We start from the raw sequence: 24,288 nt of genomic DNA on the forward strand, positions 1-24,288 counted from the left end.
GTCAAGGAACCCAAGGACATAAAGAGAAGAAATTCTTGAACTGCCTATACACTAATGCTAGGTGTCGGGGTAACAAACAAGAAGAACCAGAATTGCTCATTTATGAGCATAAATTCGATTTAGTTGGTATTAATGAAAGCTGATGGGATGATTAGCACAACTGGAATGTTAAACTTAATGTTTATAACCTATTTAGGAAGGACTGAACAGGTAAAAGGGGAGGGGGAGCGGCACTATGTCAAAATAACATTACCTGTTTCCGAGTCACGGATAAGTCGGAAGAAAATTATCTTGAATGCTTATGGATCTCTGTCCTAACAGATAAACCACAAGATAGGATATCAGTTGGTGTCTTCTACAAACCACCAAATCACAATAGGGAACAGGATGACTGCCCCCTTGCATACGTATGTATAATGTGTACTGGGGAAAAACTTTGATATGACGGACTTCAGTTTGAGTGACATATGATGAAGGTCCCATGCTACAGCACTAAAATATCTTTGGAATTGCTAAACTTTATAGGTGACAATTTCCTAAGTCAAATAGTGTTGCAGCCAACCTGAGGGAATTTGTTATTAGACCTTGTCATAACAGATAAAAAGGAACTGATCACAGAACTAAAACTTAATAGTGGTTAGGTACAAGTGATTATGATATGACCAGATTTATAATGTGCAAGCAGAATAAAGTTCAGATTAGTAATAGATATACTTCGTGCTTCAAAAGGGCCCATTTGACAATGCTGAAAATAATTATGAGCAAAATATGAGCTCATAATATGACCTGGAAGGAAAAATTAATAAGAAAAATGTAAATGATAATTGGGAATCATTTAAGAACACCTTACTAGAGGTCAAAAAACCCACAATCCCTCAGTTGAAGAAAGCTGTGCAGGTTTAGAGGGGAAGTGAAGGCAGTTATAAAAAATAAAATAGGTGTATAACAAATAGAAGAAAGGTTAACAGTAATAAATATAAATCAGACGTTAGGAACTGTAGAAAATTGCTAAAGGAAGCAAAAGGACACAAAGAGAAGTCCATAGCCAGTAGAGTTAACAACAATAAGAAGGAACCTTTTAAAATATATTGGGTACAAAAAGAATCCTGACAATGGTACATTACTTGATGGAAATGGTAAAGTTATCAATAATAATGGAGAAACAAAAGAAATGTACAGTAAGTATTTCTGTTCTGTTTTTTTTGGGGGGGAGGGAAGAGAGGATATAGTCTCATCATATGGTGATAACACTCTTTCCATTCCACTTGGATCTCTGGAAGATGTCAAATAGAAGATACTAAAGTTATACATTTTTAAATAATCAGGTCCAGATAACTTGCATCCAAGAGTTTTAAAAGAGTGTGCTGAGGAGCTCGCTGGACCATTATTGTCAATTTTTAATAAAGTCTTGGAGCACTGGGGAAGGTCAGAAAGAAAGCTGATGTTGTGCCAATTTTAAAGAAGGGCAAAGGAGATGACCCAGGTAATTATAAGCTTGTCAGCATGACATCAATCCTGAGCAAGATAATGGAACAGTTGATACAGGACTTGATTAACAAAGAATTAATGAAGGCTAATATAATTTATGCAAATCAACATGGGTTTATCGAAAATAGATCCTGTCAAACTGTCTTTTTTTTTTTTATGAAATTACAAGTTTGGTGGATAAACATAATGGCACTGACATAATATACTTAGACTTTTAGTACTGCATGACATTTTGACTAAAAATACTTAGAACAATATAAAATTAACATGGCACACATTACATGGATTAAAAACTGGTTAACTGATAGGTCTCACAATGCAACTATAAATGGGGAAGTGTCATTGAGTGGGTTTCCAGTGGGGTCCTGTAGGGTTCTTGGCCCTAACTCTAGTTAACATCTTTATCAATGACCTGCAAGAAAACGAAATCAACAGTGATGAGCTTTACAAATGAGACAGCTTTACAAACGAGACAAAAATTGGGAGAGTGGTAAATAGACAAGATGGCAGGTCACTGATTCAGAGTGAACTGGATTGCTTGGCAAAATGGATGCAAGTACACAATGCACATTTTAAGACTCTTAAACGTAAGCGTATACATCTAAGAACAAAGAATGCAGGCTATGCTCATAGGATGTGGGACTTTATCCTTGGAAGCAGTAACTCTTAAAAAGATCTGGTGCTTGTGGTGAATAATCAGCTGAACATGAGCTCCCAATGTGACTCTGGCCAAAGGAGCTAACGTGATTCTGGGATGCCATGATAGGGTGTGCACTCCCACACATGCCCTGAAGAGTTTAATGTGGGTCTGAGAGGCCAATTATGGTATCTGGCTCCAACTGGAGGAGAGTCAGGGCTGATAAACTCTAACTGATGATGAAACCAAGCTGAGCTGGGGCAGATTGGGCTGGTACATAACCAGGAAGTGGACAGCAAGAAGAGGCTGAAGGGAGAGAGTCTGCAGTCACTGGAAGCAGAGAAGTGGGGAGGAGAAAACCCAAGAGGGAGGATAAGTGCTGGGATCCCAGCCCTGGAAGAAGGGTCAACCCCAGATGAATTGTGGGGAAAGAACCTGAGAGCGTGGAGTAGAAAGAAGCCCAGGGAAACAGCAGCAAAGAGTAGGACTGAGCAGACCATGGCTGCTCATTATAGGGTGCAGCCCATAGAGCTAGTTTAGCCTTTTATTCTACTCAGCAGTAACACAAGGAACCTACAGGCCTGCATCCTGTAAGACATTAGTCTAAGCAAGTTAGCATAAATATAGCTAAGCATAGTAGGCCTGTGTCCCTCAGCATAGATAAATAGCACAACAGTTACCCTTAGATTTTGGGGACCTAAGAATAGCCTGCTCAATAGAAGGAGTTGGTATGTAACAGTACCATCAACTGCAGGAACACTAAACTGATACTAGGCTTGGATATTTTAGGATAGAGTCGTTGGCAGATATCTAACCATAAACTTGCTTGAGCAATAGCCGACGTATATGCAAATGAGTTAAATGGTATTAATATGTTAACCTATAGCAGTGGTTCTCAATCAGGGGTATATGTATCCTAGGGGGTATGCAGAGGTCTTCCAGAAGGTACATCAACTTTATCTAGATATTTGCCTAGTTTTACAACAGGCTACATAAAAAGCACTAGCAAAGTCCGTACGAACTAGAATTTCGTATTGACTTGTTCATATGGCTCTATGTAGTATACACTGAAATGTTTAAGTACAATATTTATATTCCAATTGATTTTATAACTGTATAGTAAAAATGAGAAAGTAACCAGTTTTTCAGTAATAGCGGGCTGAGACACTTTTTGCATTTTTATGTCTGATTTTGTAACCAAGTAGTTTTTAAGTGAGGTGAAACTTGGGGGTACGCAAGACAAAATCAGACTCCTGAAAGGGGTACAGTCCTCGGGAAAAGTTGAGAGCCACTGACCTATAGGATAAGTGCGCCCCAATATTATAAGAAAGTTAAATTTGGACATGGAAGGCTTGGCATCAGAATGAATATTCATGATAGTGCTCAGGTTCTATAACAGGGCTAACTATGAAATAGAGTGGGTTGCCTTTCTATCATTTGACCCTTAAGCTCTATTGTTATCTACCACCAATCTCTGGGCATTGGGGAACCTAGACCATTGGACTCACTCGGCATGCCAGATGCAGGGCTGGTCCTTTGTCTCTCACCACCAGGTCCTCAAGGAAGGGTGTAAGTATAGAAGTCTAAGAGCATGTGCCAGGAATGATACCACAGATATCCCCAATACTATATTCCTATCTGCTTATGTGATTTGGAGCTTTTCTGTCTTTATTACTTGTTCTAATAAAAATCACCATTGCTCTGCTTTCCCCTCAGCATGAGTATCCTTGCCATACACCGCAAGGTTCCCTACAAGACATTGAACTCATCGGTATTAGTTCTGTGGACCTGATTCTGGGACAAGAACCCCATTATTCCTACCTCGTTAATAAGGAGCAAGTGGCCACCAATATGCTTATTATTATTATTAGCCATTAAAAAGGATCAGGCAACAAGGGTCCCTAGGCTGGAACCAAGTGTAAAGGGTGGATCTAGGTTCCCCTACCACCCACTGAGAAATGGCACAGGATTGTTGGAGACACCAACTGGACCATTGGTCTGGAAGGTCTGAGTTACCCGGAAGGGGAAAAAGCTGTATATAAGGGCCAAGCCATGAAGAGGAAGCACTGCAATTCTTAGAGAACAAGAGGGGCTGAAGTATAAGTGAGCAAGGGAAGGAAGCATCAGACTGGGCAGAGCTAGTCCCCAGATGCAGCCAAAAGGGGGGATGCACCCAGCAGTGAATGGAACCCCAAGACAGGTGCATAAACAGGGGACTCTTGAGTAGGAGTAGAGACATTGTTTTACCTCTGTATTTGACACTGGTGCAACCACTGCTAGAATACTGCATCCAGTTGTGGTGCCCACAATTCAAGAAGGATGTTGATAAACTGGTGAGGGTCCAGAGAAGACTCATAAGAATGATTAAAGGATTACAAAATATACCTTATAGTAATAGACTCAAAGAGCTCAATCTATTTTAGCTTAACAAAAGGGTGACTTGACTACAGTCTATAAGTTTCTGCATTGGGAACAATATTTAATAATGGGCTTTTCAATTGAGCAGAGAAAGGTAGAACATAATCCCATGGCTGGAAGTTGAAGCTAGACAAATTAAGACTGAAAGGGGGTAAATTTGACAAAGAGGGTAATTACCCACAGGCACAATTTACCAAATATTGTGGAATCTATCACTGATGATTTTAAAATCAAGATTGGATATTTTTCTAAAAACTATGCTCTCGGAATTATTTTGGGGAAGTTTTACAGCCTATGTTATGTGTGCGATGCAGAGGCTCATTGGTAGTTCACTAGTCAGTGTGAGCAATTCATCAGGCCTGACATACTCACTATACCTAACACATTGTCATAATCTGTATCTGAAAGGTTTTAGTTGGTATTTATATGCCTCCTTAGATATGAATAGCCTGAGACCTTTGGGACACAAGCCTATCTACAATTAGTGAGGTATGAGAAGTTCTCCCACTTACAGCAGGTTTCAGAGTAACAGCCGTGTTAGTCTGTATTCGCAAAAAGAAAAGGAGTACTTGTGGCACCTTAGAGACTAACCAATTTATTTGAGCAGGAGCTTTCATGAGCTACAGCTCACTTCATCGGATGCATACCGTGGAAACTGCAGCAGATATTATATACACACAGAGATCATGAAACAATACCTCCTCCCACCCCACTGTCCTGCTGGTAATAGCTTATCTAAAGTGATCGATCACTGGTCTGATCCATTATGGGAATTCCTTTTTGTTTTTTTCAAGTTGACAATGTCCCTTTAAAATGTATATACTCTTAGAAGAGAGGCGTAAGATGTCAGAATTGTGCGGTGCATGCTTACTGTCTAATTATTTCCAGAATCAAGTGTGCTTAATATATAAACAAACAGATGTTTTTCTTAACTGCCATCCCTGCGAATATTTAACACCTAAAAGTCAATCTGGGTTCTTCTTTCTGCAGGACAAACTGGGCCCTCCCAATGCTAGTGTTTGCAGCTTAGCAATTCTATTGACGTGCAACAGTTTGCTTACTTTTTGCCCTGCAGGGACAGCAAAGCCAACAGGAAGAACAAACTTTACAAACTTATTGTGTGTCTCTAAATATCAACAGTCAAGACTCTGAATACAAACAGGGAGCAGGTCTGTTGAAAGGCAATGCCAGTTTTAGTTACTTTGCAGAGTAGAACTAGTAGTACTAAGTTGGCAGTAATCAATTTATGGCATTCAACAGCTCAGAAGTTGTTCTAGGCTGGATGACATCTAAATATATTTGAACAGCTTTAAGATGCTGACTAGTTTTAAAGATGGTGCTTGTAGATTTTATATTGTTTTACTTGGCTATGTCCTCCCATATAGGCACATTTTGTAAAAATCATCTACTGCATTTAATGTTCTGGAGCCATGATGTTAAAAAAATGGACATTTTAAGCACTACAATGAATTATGTCTTCTCTACCCTTAGTTATACATTTCAGCCCAAGCTGCAGAGTCTTCTGCCTATAGCCAAAAAAGGTTTTCACTGAGTTTTAAAATTTTCCATATTAATCTTCCCCTACCCACTCCCTGTCTGAAGGTTACGACTCTCCAGGCATTTGAGTGTGGGTTGTTTCACATCAAACAGAATCTTAGCTGTCTCAGCTTCACACCTCTGGGATATGATCAGGCCCAGGAATAAGCAGCTCAGAGATTGCTCCAAAATCCATATTGCTTTTCTTGTGTGTCCGTACAAAGATTTATTAAGCAACAGATAAAACATACAACAAACTGACAACAGAAATAAGCGTTAGGAGGGAAGAGTATAGCTTTACTCGCCCCACCCTATCCGCCCTAGGCAAGGGCCTCTGAACAGTGTTGTGTCTATATTAGCAAACTGCCCTCTACACCAACATTCCACACAAAGATGGACTACAAGCCGTCAAGAACACTATCCCCGATAATGTCACGGCTAACCTGGTGGCTGAACTTTGTGACTTTGTCCTTACCCATAACTATTTCACATTTGGGGACAATGTATACCTTCAGATCAGCGGCACTGCTATGGGTACCCGCATGGCCCCACAGTATGCCAACATTTTTATGGCTGATTTAGAACAACGCTTCCTCAGCTCTCGTCCCCTAAAGCCCCTACTCTACTTGCGCTATATTGATGACATCTTCATCATCTGGACCCACGGAAAAGAAGCCCTTGAGGAATTCCACCATGATTTCAACAATTTCCATCCCACCACCAACCTCAGCCTGGTCCAGTCCACACAAGAGATCCACTTCCTGGACACTACAGTGCTAATAAACAATGGCCACATAAACACCACCCTATACCGTAAACCTACTGACCGCTATTCCTACCTGCATGCCTCCAGCTTTCACCCTGACCACACCACACGATCCATCGTCTACAGCCAAGCTCTGCGATACAACCGCATTTTCTCCAACCCCTCAGACAGAGACAAACACCTACAAGATCTCTGTCAAGCTTTCTTACAACTACAATACCCACCTGCAGAAGTAAAGAAACAGATTGATAGAGCCAGAAGAGTTCCCAGAAGTTACCTACTACAGGACAGGCCTAACAAAGAAAATAACAGAACGCCACTAGCCGTCACCTTCAGCCCCCAACTAAAACCCCTCCAACGCATTATTAAGGATCTACAACCTATCCTAAAGGATGACCCAACACTCTCACAAGTCTTGGGAGACAGGCCAGTCCTTGCCTACAGACAGCCCCGCAACCTGAAGCAAATACTCACCAACAACCACATACCACACAACAGAACCACTAACCCAGGAACTTATCCTTGCAACAAAGCCCGTTGCCAATTGTGCCCACATATCTATTCAGGGGACACCATCACAGGGCCTAATAACATCAGCCACACTATCAGAGGCTCGTTCACCTGCACATCCACCAATGTGATCTATGCCATCATGTGCCAGCAATGCCCCTCTGCCATGTACATTGGTCAAACTGGACAGTCTCTACGTAAAAGAATAAATGGACACAAATCAGATGTCAAGAATTATAACATTCATAAACCAGTCGGAGAACACTTCAATCTCTCTGGTCACGCAATCACAGACATGAAGGTCGCTATCTTAAAACAAAAAAACTTCAAATCCAGACTCCAGCGAGAAACTGCTGAATTGGAATTCATTTGCAAATTGGATACTATTAATTTAGGCTTAAATAGAGACTGGGAGTGGCTAAGTCATTATGCAAGGTAGCCTGTTTCCTCTTGTTTTTTCCTACCCCCCCCTCCCCCCCAGATGTTCTGGTTTAACTTGGATTTAAACCTGGAGAATGGTCAGTTTAGATGAGCTATTACCAGCAGGAGAGTGAGTTTGTGTGTGTATGGGGGTGGGGGGGATGTGAGAAAACCTTGATCTATGCAGGAAATAGCCCGACTTGATTATGTAAAGAGTTGTCACTTTGGATGGGCTAGCACCAGCAGGAGAGTGAATTTGTGTGGGGGGGTGGAGGGTGAGAAAACCTGGATTTGTGCTGGAAATGGCCCACCTGTTGATCACTTTAGATAAGCTATTACCAGCAGGACAGTGGGGTGGGAGGAGGTATTGTTTCATGATTTCTGTGTGTATATAAAGTCTGCTGCAGTTTCCACGGTAAACATCTGATGAAGTGAGCTGTAGCTCACGAAAGCTCATGCTCAAATAAATTGGTTAGTCTCTAAGGTGCCACAAGTACTCCTTTTCTTTTTGCGAATACAGACTAACACGGCTGTTCCTCTGAAACCTGCATAGGTGTAATTCACCATGGGTGTAGCACTGCTGGTGGTAACTGCAGCATAAATAGAGCTCTGCCATTTTTACTTCTGTCATCTAACATGACTGAGCAGAGTCCAATACTTGAGTTGTGTGTTTTTTTCCTGCAAAAGTTGAGGCCATCACTAAAGCTTAGTGCAGAGCAAAGAGCTGCAGTGATTCTGCTTTAGGCACTAGTAAAGATATATTTGGGTATAGGCTAAACATTTGGGGAAATAAAGCTTGGGGAAAACAAACATAAAAGTCTGAACTCTGGCTTCAGAGAAACGCATGATGATCTAATTTTAAAACAGTTTTATATCCAACTGACAATTTGAAATTGTTCAACACTTTTTAATAATTTTAATTTACCTTTTAAGGAAGTGGTTGACACTTGACAGATGTTGGATCTTTAACTCATGGACCCCAAATCAATGTTTAGTTTTAAAATTCACATGAAACCTGCTAATTACTGCCTTTATACTAAGTATATGAGGCACGTTTTGTTAACACTTGTACGGTTTTAAATACGTTGAGAAGAATATCAAATGGAATAGATTGCAAAAATAAGATACATACGTTTAACATTCATGGATATAAATTTGATTGGTCACTTCAGATCTTGATAAGAAGCTAAGACTTGAAGACCCAAAACTCTTAAACTTGTGTTTGAAAGGATGGAAAGGAAGTGAGGACTTTTATAATGATTTGGTTACTGAAACTGTTCATAGTTCTTATTAGATGTTCGTCTGACTGACAATATGTTTCAGTATGAACATGGGTCAAATTCTGGAACCATAAGCCAAAAATAGCTTTGAAGGCTTTCATACTGAAGTTGACAACCACAAAAAGGAACACAGTCAGGTATGCTCCTAAAATAGAACCTGTCAGAAAATGCATAGAGAATAAAAAGAGTCAGATTTCCCTGCCTCCTCAAGTGGAGCCAACTATATTATAGTACACAGGAGTTGGGCAAAACAATGAAGGGTATGGCTGATATTCTTGGATGTTTTCCAGTCATCAACTGCAGTCTATGAGTTGGTGCATCTACAAATGCAAGGACAGAAGACACTATGGCAGTACCTCTTCCAGCCCATTAAGTAACAAGGTCAGGAAGAAACAAAACAGTTTACAAAAAATTGGTTTATTTTTATTTATTTTATGCTGCTAAAAATATAAATCTAAACAAGCCACTCATGGTAGGTCCAACTGACAGATCATAAGTTTTACATTTATGCCTTTTCCCTGCCATTTGTCAAGAAAGTAACTGTCTTCAGTATTTAACATTTACTGGAGATGCACCTTAAAAGGAAGTGTTCTCATTTTATAGTAAGCTAAATACTAGACTTGGATCTAACTAGTGAAAATATTATAAAAGATGAAAATTATAAAAACATGCAGTTTACCCTAAAGAGGCCTCAAAATAACTCCACTAGGACTATACTGCTTTTTATCCTAAAATGCAAAGCTTTAAGAAAGGTAACACATCTGTGGCAATATTTATGTATATTAAATGCAAAATAGACAACAGAACTGTACTTTAACTAGAGAGAACTTTAAGGTTTTGGCCCTGCATGTTCCTACTAGAGAGGAACACTACCAACAAAAAATTGACCTTCAAATTTGTGTTCCTGTGCCTCTGTGTCCTGCTGCTCAACAGCCAGTATGTGTAATGAGTTTGCCTGGGATTTGTTCCCCTTACACTACATATTCCACTTATATACTGTACAGCACATTTAAACAGAAGCATGCTGTTTGTAGTAGACCATGTTCAGACTAATACTCCTGAGGGAATTCTGCACCAAAAAATTAAAACTTCTGCAAATTTTATTTGTCATAAATAAATGTGGAGGCTCCAGCATGACAGTGGGGAGCACAGGCCACTGGCTGTACGGAGGTGGAAGATCACCCTGCAACTCCTCCCCCTGGGACACAGACTCGGCAGTGAGGCTGCAACCGACCCTGACAGAGCACAAGGGCTAGGCTTGCCCCAGAAATACCCCCAGGCCCTGCCCCTCTACACCAGGTACAGGCAGGCAGGCTCAGCCCAGCAGGATTAAAGCGTGGGGGGGAATCCAGGTGTGGGGTGAGAAGGCTCTAGATGGGATAATCTCGTGTAGGCAACTCAGTGATGGGGTCCAGCTGTGGGGGGGAGGAGAATCTGGATGCACAGGGGTTGCTGAGAGGTTCCTGGTGCAGGGACAATGAGACTATGCAGGAGGGTCCACGTGAAGATGGTTGGGGCTAAGCAGGGGGTGGGGGAGGGGTGGGGTGTCTTGGTGTGGGGGCTGGGTTAGGTGATCTACAGCAGGGGGGTTGGGGCTCATCAGAATGGGGGTTTGAGTGCAAGGAGCTCATTGGGGGGTGGTCTGGTGCAGGAGTGGGGGTCTGGATGCTGGAGGGGCTTGGAGGGGAGGGCTCTGGATGCAGAGGGTGAGGCTCAGTGGAGTGGGGATTCGGATACGGGGAGCTCAGTGTGTGAGAGTGTGTAAGCGGGGGGTCCGGATGCACAGGGGTTGGGCAGATGGGGGAACAGCTCCCATACAGCAACACCTCCCCCCATGGCTGAGAAGCGATAGGGGCAGGAAGTGAGGGGGAAGGTGCAGAGCTTTCTGCAGCCAGCGGAGGTTTCTGGGGGTGGGCCTGACCCAGCCCTAGCTGCTCCTTGCGGGGGAAGAGGAAGCCCTGTCCTCCTCTGTCCCCAGTGCAGCCAGGACTAGCAGCTGAGCCTGAGTAGGAGTCACCACTCTGGGTATCCCCGCCCTGCCACAGTGACCTCTCCACTGACTGCTCTGGGTACCCAAAACGATGCATCTCCACTGCTGGGGAAGGGTGCGTGATCATTCTTGAGGCTTTCCTTTGCTTCCCCATCAGAAAGTCATTTTTCTGCAGGGAAGCAAAGAAATATGCGGGGGACATGAATTCAGCACACACGCAGTGGCACACAGTTCCCCCAGGAGTATGAGTATTGAGCATCTCCTTGATGAGAGCCCTGAGATAAAAAAAATGGAAGGAATAATACAGTAAATCTAAGCTTCAAGTTTGAAATGTAAGCTTCCCAAAACTATGGGTTCAAATCACAAGACTAAAGGATTACACCTTCGCTTAATACATAAATTGAGTTCTCCCACTGTATGTGGGTCTTTCAGATGAGATCTTAAAAATTGAGGTTCAGTTTGTTCCGTGGAGACAATAAGAGTGAGCAGGCATTTACTCAGGGTTAAACTTTCCTTTTCCTCACCAGTGTGCAATGTGATTTTTGCCATTTGCTTGTCTGATTTCCTCCACTCCAGAGGTTCTCTATTTCAGCAGTGAAGCTATTTAATTGTGTATGTAAGGTCTGATCGTGCAAACATTACTTTTGGGGGAATTCTGCACTACTGTGCATGTGCATAATTAATGAGCCAGCATATTTTTGATTTTTTTGAGCAAGAACAAGCTTCTGCCAAAATTTTGCTGCAGTTCCGCCTTTTGCCCACCAGAGGGTGCTGTGGCAATAGAACAAAGCAGCAGCTCCCTGCCAGCGAGGGAGTAGGAAGAGCCTGCCTTCTTCGCAGAAGGCCAGGTCAGGAGACAGGGGCTACGGCGAGACAGACAGAGTGGGATGCTGGGGGCGTCAGACAGGAGCTCATAAAGGCTAGTAGGGGAGGACAGATTGGGGCAGGGGCTGAATGGGAATGGAGGCACAAGGCCACAGAGGGGAGGGAGGTGCAGAGCTACATAGGCACAGGGGGAGGGGTGCACATGGGGAGTGCGTGTCTGAGTGGGGGTGGAGGGATACATGTGGACGGGGGGTACAAGGACACATGGGAGTGTAGAAACACATGGGGACAGGGGTAAATGTGCCTCACTGAATGGGAGAAACTAGGGGTCAGCCAGCGTCTGCATGTGGGAAGCTATCAATCCCTCCTAACCCCCCCCCCGTCCAAAAAACCTGTTCCATACTTTTCCCACCCACACCCAACAACCTTACAAATTCACGTCCAGCCTCCTTCCCAGCAATTTACTTGCCTCTCCCTCAGCTCCCTCATTACCCCTGACTCCCCCAAGCCTTTGCACTGCTTCTGAGAGGTGCAGGAAATAAAGTTCTGTATTGTAGTTTAAATGAATTATTACTCAGAGTTCTGTGTTCATATGCCTAGTAAGGAATCTGTCAAAAAACATTTCCTGAATCTTTTTTGTTGTCTGTATAAGAATCACAGAACTGGAAGGGACCTCGAGAGGTCATCTAGTCCAGTCCCCTGCACTCAACGTAGGACTAAGTATTATCTAGACCATCCCTGACAGGTGTTTGTCCAACCTGCTCTTAAAAATCCCCAATAATGGAGATTCCTCCACCGCCCTAGGCAATTTATTCCAGTGCTTAACCACTCTGACAGTTAGGAAGTTTTCCCTAATTTTCAACCTAAACAATTTAAGCCCATTGCTTCTTGTCCTATCCTCAGAGGTTAAGAGCAACAATTTTTCTCCCTCCTCCTTGTAACAACCTTTTATGTACTTGAAAACTGTTATGTCCCCTCTCAGTCTTCTCTTCTCCAGACTAAACAAACCCAATTTTTTCTCTCCCCCCTCAAAGGTCATGTTTTCCAGACTTTTAATCATTTTTGTTGCTTGTCTCTGGACTTTCTCCAATTTCTCCACATCTTTCCTGAAATGTGGTGCCCAGAACTGGACACAATACTCCAGCTGAGGCCTAATCAGCATGGAGTAGAGCGGAAGAATTACTTCTCGTGTCTTGCTTACAATACTCTTGCTAATAAATCCCATAATTATGTATGCTTTTTTTGCAACAGTGTTACACTGTTGACTCATGTTTAACTTGTGGTCCACTATTACCCCCAGATCCCTTTCTGCAGTACAGTGGAGTCACATCTTACGCGGGGGTTATGTTCTAAAGTCAACGCGTAAGGCGAAAATTGTGTATAGTCAAAATTACCCTTGAAAATCCCTTAAATCGCCCATAAAGTACAGTATACTGTACATGGGTTTGTGTATACTACCCTGTAAAGTAATATGCATAAATGTAGACAGTAATTCTCCAAATGCTGCCAGGAAGTGAAGGATGAGGGAATAAGACAATGGGAGCTAAGCTAGTGAAGAGGGCATGCAGCTAATTTGGGGTGGGAGAGGAGAGCAAACCCTCTCCATGGACCAATGCGGTAGCTGTGAAAATAGAGTTTTCATCCCCCTTTGTCCACTTCTTTTAGCAAAAAAAGATGATCCATCCTAGAGATTTCTGGAATCCAAATCCCTACCTCTCCCTCCTCTTAAATTAAAATGGCTACTTTATCTTTTCCTGATCTTTTGCAAGCTTTCCATTTAATCCATCCTAAGTGCCGAAGGACAGGAGAACACTTGGATGGGGAACACGCTTTTTTGTTTTTAAATTTAATGTTTATCTTTACTGTTGCCATCATAATGAAGCCTCCTTAACTTGATCTCACTAACAGGCTTTTTATGCCTCCCATGACAGTAAGAGGGAGCCATATTCAATTATCTCAATTTATATTATTTCAGAATATTCTGCAAACCGTGTCTTTTATACACAGTTTTGATTAGTACGGACTTAATTTTCAGACTAGTGCTATAAAAAAATTCCAAAGTACTTTGAAGTCATCAATATTTACTAAAATATTTTATGCTTTTATGCCTACATATAGGATAATTTTCAGCCACTGGCTGAGTCTCAGTAGCGAAGAACAGACATCTCCTTCCCACTAAAATATAAAGCAAGTGTGTGACAACATACACCACCATATCCAATAATATTTACTTAGCATTTCTTCTTAGGAGGAAACACGGATTCATTTTAGGTCACTGTCTATACATGAATTGTTACACACTGACTTACTCTCAAAAAGAGGATTACAGTGAGGATAAAGAATATTAGCAGGTTAAAAAAAAGCCAGCAAAAGCCAGATGATTTTTGTGTTATATACTTCACAGCTTCAAGTGCCCTCTAGTGGCAGATAAAGTGTACCTTTAGAAATGTAATTCCCACACCCCCACTTTTGTATAATATAAATCTAGAAATACACTTCTGTGCACAGCAATTCCAAACCATTAAATTCCCAACGCAAAGCCATCTGTACATCAGTGTGAATGTAACAAACTAAACTATTTAATGGATACAGAATTATAATTCAAACTTTCAGTCAAATTGAAATTATAAGTTTTCCTTGTAAGAAGAACCTTCTCTTGGATCACAGAAACAAAAGTCTCTTCATACTACTGCAAAAACAGATACACTGAACTCACAGTGTTTAAATAAATTTTGAAGCAGGAAAATTCTGAGGTAAGGCTGCCAGGCTGTTAAATAAGTCCTGCTAGGCCAAGTTACTATTGCAGAGCATAGTTTCAGATTCCTGGCTATCATTACATATGGTACTTGCTGCAATTCCTAGGCACAGAGGTAAGAGAAAGACACTTTCAAGTACAGTTTAAACGTTAAAAATGGACTAGTTTGGTAGGCTCAGCAGCAGGTATTTGGAATATCAATAGTAGAACCACAGCTTCAAACCCAACCAGGGCTGATTCACCCCTTCAACTTTCCATGATTATACTAATGGCCAATTTGGTTTTTTGTGTATATTGCTGCGGGCCTTATGAAATACTCTGGTGGACCATGTACGGCCCATGAGTTGTAGGTTGGGCACCCCTACTGTAACATGCGAAGCTGGTTGAGTAAAGCTTGGGGGGAGGCCTAGGTTTCAACATGTGCAAAACTGGTCAAATTGAAGTTTACAGTGCCTTGTTTATACCAGACCTTCAAAACGTTCTAGAACATTCTAACAACACACCTTTAAATTCTGTTAAGCACAGGATTTGGGACACCATTCCAAACTTCTGGACAACCATGACCAATGGCACACAACTGAACGGTGGCATTGCAAGAGCATAGCTAAAGTATTTGTGTTTTCTTGGGATGAGAGGCACCATAAACTAACAGATTTGCATTTCTTATTTCCCTGTTTATAATACCCAACAGAAGTTTGAAAATAATTTCCTGTGCTATCAACACTAGAAGCTAGATGCTCAGCTGTATCCAGTGAGGAAGGTCAGTCACAAAGAACTTTGTTGCAGGTCCCCAATTTTGGCTTATTCTAAAATGGCTGTGACATAATAGGCTGTTCTAGAATATCCCAGTGAACAATGACCCCCCGCCCCCCCGAGAGATGTTTGGCAGCCAGAGATTACTAGAACACACTGCGTTCCAGTCATACCTCTTCCCCTCCCTTACACCAGGGGCTGCTGATGAGGCTGGCATAGCAGCCAGCTATGCCAACTCTAAGTTCAAATGAAACTGTCTTATGGAGTTGTATTGTATCCGTGTTGCTCCCAGGGTCCAAGAGAGACAAGGTGGATGAAGTAATATCTTTTATTGGACCAAGTTCTGTTACCTGAAATCTGTTATTTACAGCCAGGCACTCAGGTACCATACATTATGCATACAAAGACACTCCACCTTACCACCCCACACTGGAACCCATATGGGGTATCATCAAACAACCACCTCCATATTTGATGGGGACTCCATCCTGAAGTAAATCTTTCCTGTACCCCCTTTTTTGGCCTTCAATGGACCAATCTCTCCAAGCTCATCATCAGAAGCAGCTCCCCACAGACCAGAATACACCAACTCAAAGTGGCACCAGATCCTGCCAGAAGAACAGATACAAAACCTGCAGACTTTGCTCCACTGCTACATGATCAACACTCTCCACAACACACCTTTCAATATCCATGGGTCCTACACATGCCTATCACAACATGTTATATACCTCATCCAGTGCACTAAATGCCCCAATAGCAACTATGTGAGTGAAACCAGACAATCATTATGCTATCAAATTAACTCACCCAGGAAAATGAAAAGACAAAAGCACCACATCACCTGTGGGTGAACACTTTTCATAAAGCGATCACTCTATATCTGATCTATTTATTGGTCTAATAAAAGATATTACCTCACTCACCTTGAGTGGCCTTAGTCAAATCTCCAGAAGTACTTATCAAAACAGTAACACAGTTTGGCAAACTGGCAGCCTTTAGTCAAGAACCACTTGGCACAGGAACTCAAAGGTCGTTAGAGGATGAAGTGCATTGGTTTGCACAGTACCCCATCCCAGGCCTGACTATCTGCTGCCATTGGCCTTTCCTTTAATGGAGTACTAAGTTCACCCCATAAAAAAATTTAAATAAGAAATGTATTCCTGGTAAATGTCCTTTTAAAGGGCTACTGCAGTATTAAAATGTGCTTCTTACTTGTTTTTAAGAGTTCTACACTTTATCACTTTCGGTATGGTTTCTAGTATACTGTGAAACTGCATTTTTTTTAAATTAATTTTCAAGCAAAGAGCCTATTTAACTGGTGAGATTTTACCTTTCGGGCCTGCTCCTCAGCTCTCTCTTTTTTGATTTTTTCTAGTTCAGCCAGAAGAGCCGCAGTATCGTCATCGCTCTCTTCATCAAAATCCTCATCTTCATCATCTTCCTAACAGGAGGAAATGGTGGGTTGGTTACTTCATTCCATTTCATAAAACCAGCTGTCTATTGTGGAAAGTATACATTTATTCCAGAAAAAGAAATTACACAAACCAAATATTTTGCCCAAACATTGTAAACCCAGGACTGCCTAAGTAAGACTAGAATTTGCTGGAAGTGGATTCCTGAAGCGTTTTGGAGGTTGCAATGACAGCAAGTGTAATACAAATTATTCTTTTGTCCTTCAACACTAACAGCAAGGCACAAATGGACGCATTTGTTCTTATCCAGACTATGCAATTCATTACTTGCATCCAACGGCTAGGCAGTTGGCATGCTGATACAATTACTGACACCAAACAATCCTTTCACTTGTACCTCAACCTCCCTCATTCCTTGTTTGATTTTAATTCATCAGTTGTCTCTAGTGGTATGCTAAAACTGTAAACTGTTTGGAGCAGGAACTGTCTTTTTGCTAAAGGAGCGTATAGTAACTAGCACAAGGTGGCCTTGAATGGAACTTCCAAGTACTATTTAGAAACAAAATTAATATTGTGCTATCAAATGTGCCACATGCACCCAGAGCAGCACGAAAGGAAGTAATTTTAATATTACAAAATAATGAGAGTAAGAGTGTGGCACATCAGCATCAGAAACTCTAGCTACCTAAGTTTTGATTTAAAGTCACTTCTTTCCCAATAACTGTTGGAAGGAAGATCCTCATTATCTACCAGCCAGAGCCTTCTATTCTACCCCCCTCCCTTAGCTTCCTAGCTACTGCCAGCGGTGTGTAAAAAGTGATTTCTTCAAACTGCTGTTAGGCTGTGAAAGCAGGGTCCTCCAAACAATTCTATATTCCACTGAACTCCAGTTATGGTAACTTGTTAAAGAAAGAGACCAGATGTCCTGGAACCATTATCTGGTAGTCTGGTCCTTAACATATCTCCTAATGCAATATGTACAACTATTGAGTACCCTAAGGAAAAGCAAGAGATCTGGGGAGGAGAACTGAAAATACATACATCTGTGAGTGGATCATCTGCATCAAGGTTTGCTGCAGGAATCTGATCTAATCGAGGTTTCTTAGACACCGAAGAGGATGTGGTGTGCTCTGAGAAGTTAAAAAAGGAAAATTTATGAACATTAGGACAAGTTAATAAGATAGACAGTAAAGCAGAATCACCAAACTTGACCCTGCAACATCTAACTTCTGGAATCAAGTAACTTGATGCCTGAACTGACCTCCCTCGTAGAGACATCCCACGGCAGTGGAACTGGCACCCCAAAATACTCATTTTGTAGAATTTCTTCATGTCATTATTTGAAGAGGAAATGGGGCCAGCAGAGGTGGCTGCACTGCACCCTCCCAACTCCACAGATCCCAAGGAGACTGGAACCCTCAGTCTTGCATATGGGCTGCTTCTAAACACTGGCAGTCTGGACCTTATCAGCACAGCTTCTTCAACCCATAGAGTTTGAATGTCCCTATTTTCTTACCACGAGTGTTGATTAAGTATCTAGATGCATTTTAGATGATCCACACAATCAGTAGTGCCTAAATTTTCACATACATCAGCACTATAGAACACTAAGAGTTATTTGAAATATTAATTTCAGAGGAATTCTCCATTATTCAGTGACAATCTCACATATTTTGTAATGTACTTGTCTCGCCAAGGCTAAAAAAATATCCACAAAATGTGTTTCCCCCAAGCAGGACAAGAATAAAAACTCTTTTAGTACGGTCATTAACTGGCAACATATATGTAACAGTCATGCTTTAGTGGCTGGCTCATAGATGATATGTGTTTTAATATTAGTGACGAAGGTTCTCCTTCAGCTCCAGTAGGTCATGAATTCTATCCCCGTGATATCCTGACAGAAGCGTATGGATTCATTACAGAATGTAACTTTCTGTTTAGTAGAAGTTTCATTTCACCTCTTGCTGGTCTGTCTCTGTTCTTTTCTCTTACAGCGACTCGTTCTCTCTCCTCCAGTTCTCTTCTGAAGTCACGGTTACGCACCTCCTCAGGGGCATCCTGTGTGGTCTGTCTAGAACAGGCAATGAAAAAAAAATAAGAAAAGAAAGGTGAAGCAGACAGTTCCCAGTTTGTAGCATTTGCCCCCGTGGGCCTGAAAGTTCTGGAATGAAGAGCTAGTTACCAGAAGTCAGAAAGATTCTGCAGAGCTATACAAGCAGCATGAGACACCATTCAAGGTGCATTCCCCACATGCTTCAGTAACATTAAAACTTCATCCAGTTTCCAGTGGCTTTCAAATGGATTTTAAAGACATCACAGAATTTCTGTAAAAACAGGGAATGACTATCCATCTCTCTTAGGTATTTCTAAGACACCTAGTAGTGTGTTATACAAGTATCATGTCCTAGCCAACATTCACCAGGACCTGACATTCTGGCCGACATTCTCTCTCTGACAGTTATAACATCCCAAGTTATTGCTGAGCACATAAGGTTTTCCAGGCCTCTTCAGATAAGATCAAGACTAAAATGTGTTTTCAGTTAATCCCAGATAGATGTATCAGAGGACTATAGTTTATCCTTGCAGAGAGATGGTTTATCTACCTGCAAATTAGATGATTCACTAACTTGTGTTCTAGAAGAACAAACAAGTGGGAAGAGGGGGCAAATGGAAATAATAGCTTCAATAAAATATTATAGATACACCATGCATATTTAAGAGATCTCAGCCACGAGCAACAGCACATTCATATTTGACACACATTAATGCAAGCCTTTTTCAGGGAGTGTTGAATTTTCTGTGGAAAACTTAAAAAGAACTAAAATGAATAAAGTGAGCAATGATTCATTTCACTCCTCTGTTCTGGAAATAAGTGTACACAGTGCCTGGATGAAACCCAGCTTCAAGCAGCTATTAATATACTGTATGCATATATCTGTTTTTATGGTGAAGTAATTTGCTCATTTTCTTACTGTATAAACAATAATCAGGATTTGCAGATCCCATATCTGAGTGGCTTGTGGCTGATACAGCCACAAGAACCCCAAATACTACATGTCATTCGAAACAGAACAAGGGAGACCAAAACACTGCAACAAGGTTCAATGATGTAGTACTATTTAACAAAGCCATCCTTCAGATCAGATGGAGAACAGGGACATAAAGACGACACTATTAAAAAGCACCCAGAAGATTTGTTAAAATATTCAGCATGTGCTTATGCATGTATTTTCCCCATTGTTACTTATCTGAGAAAGTGAAAAACCAGTATGACACATCCTACTTGTCTTCCATTTCAAGCAAAAACATTAACTTTAAAAAAACATATTTGTCTGATAATGTCTTCTATATTATTGCTACAAACACCTAAAATTTTAACTAAAAAGTAGAGAAACACCACCATTTTTTATACTGTGCTTTTGACAGGATTTTGTGTACAGTTTTGTTATATTTCCAGCATGCTCCATTTCTCACCTATGAGTCTTGCACATAGCAAGAGAGATGAACAAAGCATTTCAAAAGGTAATGAAGTGAGAGCGTAAAATACCAAAATTTGCAGTGGAGGGTCCAGGGAACTCAGAGAAGTGTAATATCAGCTACCTTTAACTGTTTAAAAAAAAAAAAAGATTGAATTTCAAATTGACACTGTCTTTAAATCTTGAGTTTCTATCTCAAACGATAACCAAAACTTGCCATTTCTTCCTCCACAACATATTGAAGATCCAACCACTCCTCTCTGTCCCAACTGTAAACAGATCATTTCATGAATGAATTATTTTCCACACTGATTATTAAAACCTCCTCTTCTGTAGCCTGTGTGACACCTGTGTTGCTCACCTTCTGCCCTTCCAAAACACAATTGTAAAAATGATCTTTCTTGCCCAATGGGATTTCATTATTCCCCACCTTTGACTTTCTCTGCAGGCTCCTTTTTGCCCAATGTGTCAATTTAAAACCTCTGTCCTGGCTTGTAAGGCCCTTTAGAACCCCACCCCAGCACACATCTCTTATTCCATCTTTTAGCATGCCTCCCATCAGCTTCTTTGCTCTGCAAATACCAGCCTTGGTGATGATTATGATAATGATGAATGAGACATCATTTCCTCCTCCTTCCTTCACATGACCCTGTATCTTTTCCCTTATGCATAGAGTGCTCTGCTCAAGACAGTTCACCCTTTTCTTATTCTGGCCCCTTCTAAAGACTAAGTTCTGCAGTGGTGCCCACAAGAAACAAGTAAATACAATATATATTAAAATATTACAATTACTTCCAGTACATCCTATTTTCAGTGTTTGCTCTTCAGACTGGAAACTCTTCTGTCTTCCATTTCTGCACCCTCACTGTGGCAGGTGAAATGCCCTTATTTTGCATCTGTATACTGCTAAGTACATTATCAGTGTTTAATATATAAATATTATCTGTGATATTTCTCTTTCAGTAGCAGTGCAAGTCTGAGAATAATTCACTGTACACCATGTTCTGCAAGAAAAGAAACTGGCCTTTACCTGTATTTAATTTTAGTATGAGAAGGAAGATCTCTGCTGGAATATTGTTTGGAGAGTTGACTTAAATCTCCTTCTCCTTTTCCTCTTCCTCCTCTTGCAGGTTCAAATGTTGGCCTCGCTGCTGTCGTCATCTTAATTACTTCAAGAACAAATATAAAAATTTGGTAATTACCACTATTCATAATGAAAGGCATTAATTTAAGAAGAACATTACTCATGGAGTTATAGCAGCAACCACAGCTCTTGCTACAGTTAAAGAGTGTAAACTACAACTTGGCAAACAGTGCTGCATCTGAGGAACATTTTAGTTAACTGAATAACCTATTCAGATTTTCATGAATCTGTCAGGAAAGGGAAAAGAAACACAGGGCATGAGATTATTACATATATAGAAAGCTCCTTTCAAGAAAGACAAAGTATTATAAAAAGTCAATAAATTTCCATTTTTGTCTTCTCAAAAATATGAGTCAATATCACTCAAGTCAAATCACACATGCAAAGTAATCTATAATTAATTTCTATAAATTAAATTAGTCAAATGTTAGTTTATCTCAAATGAGACACTATGATAACATATGAAAACCTCTGTTACTAGCTTTCTGTCATTTCCCTCAACACAAGGTTGTCATCAACGGCATGAACAAGCTCTCTCTTCTACATTTCCTGTTTTCAGAGTAGCAGCCGTGTTAGTCTGTATTCGCTAAAAGAAAAGGAGTACTTGTGGCACCTTAGAGACTAACAAATTTATTTGAGCACAAGCTTTCATAAGCTACAGCTCACTAAGGTGCCACAAGTACTCCTTTTCTTATTTCCTGTTTTGTAGATCTGCCTTTCTAGACCTTCCCATCTCATTTCAACTCTTATCAAAACATCCAAAGAGAGACACTTTATAATCTCTATATACATTTGTACAAGCAGGAGCATTACATTTAAGTTTCTTCATAAAAAGTGCCTAAAACTTTTTATGCATCACAGATCCATCTTGATTTATCCAACATGCCCAGGTGCATGTAAATATTAGTTTTTGAGCACTGCATCTTCTTTCTCCCTGGAAGGCACTATAGCCTAGTGCAGAGGTTCTCAAACTGTGGTCCGCGAGCTCCATTCAGGTGGTTCGCGAATAGTTCCCTCTAATGTGCGCGCCTGGGTGGCTGCACACGAAAGAATGAAAGGCCATCCACCTAATTGGTGGATCCGCTCCACTAATTAGGTGCCTGTACCCTGGAGAAGATGCACATGTAAGGTGAGGTGGTGGCCTTGCGGCGGAATACGGGGTAGATGGGAGGGGGCAATTGGGTGAGAAGAGTGGAGGGGGGGGATTTGGGACATGCAGGGCTGCGGCGGCCAGAGAAAGAGGTGATTTTCCCCAGCTCCAGGGTTGTGGCAAGAGACGGCCCTCCTTCCAAGCCTCAGCTCGGGAGCTGCCATGGAGGGGGAGAGACCCCTCTGCTTCCCAGCCCCAGCTCGGGGGCTGCCACGGCAGGGGAGAGAGGGCACATCCATCATATTAGAAAGGTAAGACTACGGATAATAAAATATGAGTTGTGTGCTTTATTTGTAGAATAAAGCAGTTAATTATTATTAAAGTTTTTTTTAATATGGTGCTTTTACCCAAAGCGCTTTACAATAGTTAGCTAATAGTACAAACAACATTTGGAAAGATCATTAAGTGATCCACCGAGACCCTCAGCAATTTTCAAGTGGTCTGCAAAAAAAAAAAAAAAAAAAGTTTGAGAACCACTGGCCTAGTAGCTAGAGCATTGGGACTCAGGAGGCCCAGCTGGCCTGTTGGGTCACCTCAAGCAAGTCACTGCTTTTTCCTGTGCCTCACCTTCCCCATCAATAATATGTGGATAATGATACCGACCTCCTTGGTAAAGGGCTTTGATAGAAAACGTTATATAAGAGCTAGATATTAGCAGTAACCTCGCACCCTCCTATTGCATGTTATTTTAACTGTGGAATAGTGTTTAACCTCCATTTAGGACACAGTCCACGTGAAAAGAACGATGTAAAATGTCATCATTGAAGCTAAAGTCTCCACTAACGGCGTAGCCCTTGACTGCCCCCCCTCCTCCTGCCCCCTGCACAGAGATGCCCCGTTTTCCCCCATCAAAGGCACCGCGCCCCCAAATCAGCCCCCTCGCCTTCCTCTCCAGCCCCTTCCGTCAATGACACCCTCCACTCCGCCACACGGCCCCCGCCATCAGAGCCGCCCCCCCCCACGGGCCCCCCTCCAAAGAACCCCTCCCCCTCCCTCAGAGCCGCCCCCCAACATGGCGCCCCCCATCCGTGACATGCCCCCTCTCACGGCCTCCACACCCAGGGCTCCCCCCTTGCCCCCAAGAGCCCCGCCTCCAGGCGCCAGGACTTACCTTAGACACAGCGGGTCCCCCCCGCCACTGCCCCGCTCCTAGGCCAGCTACGCGCGCTCGGCCAGTCCCTAGGCCATAACTCCTCCGCCTTCCCACAGGTCACCGCGCGCAAACCATAGACACGGACCCGCTCAGGGAAGCACCATAGAGAGGTCAGAAGAGGCGGGGCTTACGCCTTCTCGGCGAGGGGAGCCACGTGACGTGACGTGACGTCACGTGACTGCGCGGGCGCTGCTCCGCCGTGAGGGTTACCGGGGCGGAAGTTCCCTCGCTCTGCGCCTGGAGTGGGTGCTGTGGTTCCATTGTCGCCCGCCGCCCTGTACCTACGGCAGCTCCTCACGCAGAGCGTCTGAGACCCCAGCCCGAGAGGGGGCAGGGTCCGGAGCCTGTGCGGTGCAGGGGGCCAGGCTGGGTGATTCGGAGGGGCTCCGAGCCCGTGAATGGGCACAGGGGAGCCGGGCGCCCAGCCCGTCGCGGCTGCAGTGTGGCCCTGCCTCTGACGGGGCCTGAGGGCGAGACCCGCCTCGTCCGGTCTCTCCCCTGCGGCCGGTGCTTTTCCCGTCGGTTCGTCTGGTTTAGCTTGGGCGGGGGGGTGTCATGCCCGGACAGTCCGG

The 24,288-nt window shown here is 42.4% G+C and overlaps 1 protein-coding gene across 1 annotated transcript in view; it reads right to left on the reverse strand.

The window, feature by feature from the left end:
* CWC15 (CWC15 spliceosome associated protein) overlaps positions 1-23,795 on the reverse strand; it is a 40,184-nt gene extending 16,389 nt beyond the window's left edge. The window contains exons 1-5 of the mRNA XM_073337599.2: positions 23,675-23,795; positions 21,300-21,438; positions 18,752-18,864; positions 17,835-17,923; positions 16,712-16,822 (exon numbers count right to left, since the gene is read on the reverse strand). Of these exons, the coding sequence (XP_073193700.1) occupies positions 16,712-16,822; positions 17,835-17,923; positions 18,752-18,864; positions 21,300-21,430 (444 nt within the window). The 5' untranslated portion in view covers positions 21,431-21,438; positions 23,675-23,795. The remainder of the gene's footprint in view (positions 1-16,711; positions 16,823-17,834; positions 17,924-18,751; positions 18,865-21,299; positions 21,439-23,674) is intronic.
* Between the last annotated feature and the right edge of the window lie 493 nt (positions 23,796-24,288).

The sequence above is a fragment of the Lepidochelys kempii genome, chromosome 1 (assembly GCF_965140285.1).
Source record: "Lepidochelys kempii isolate rLepKem1 chromosome 1, rLepKem1.hap1, whole genome shotgun sequence".
Taxonomy (NCBI): Eukaryota; Metazoa; Chordata; order Testudines; family Cheloniidae; genus Lepidochelys; species Lepidochelys kempii.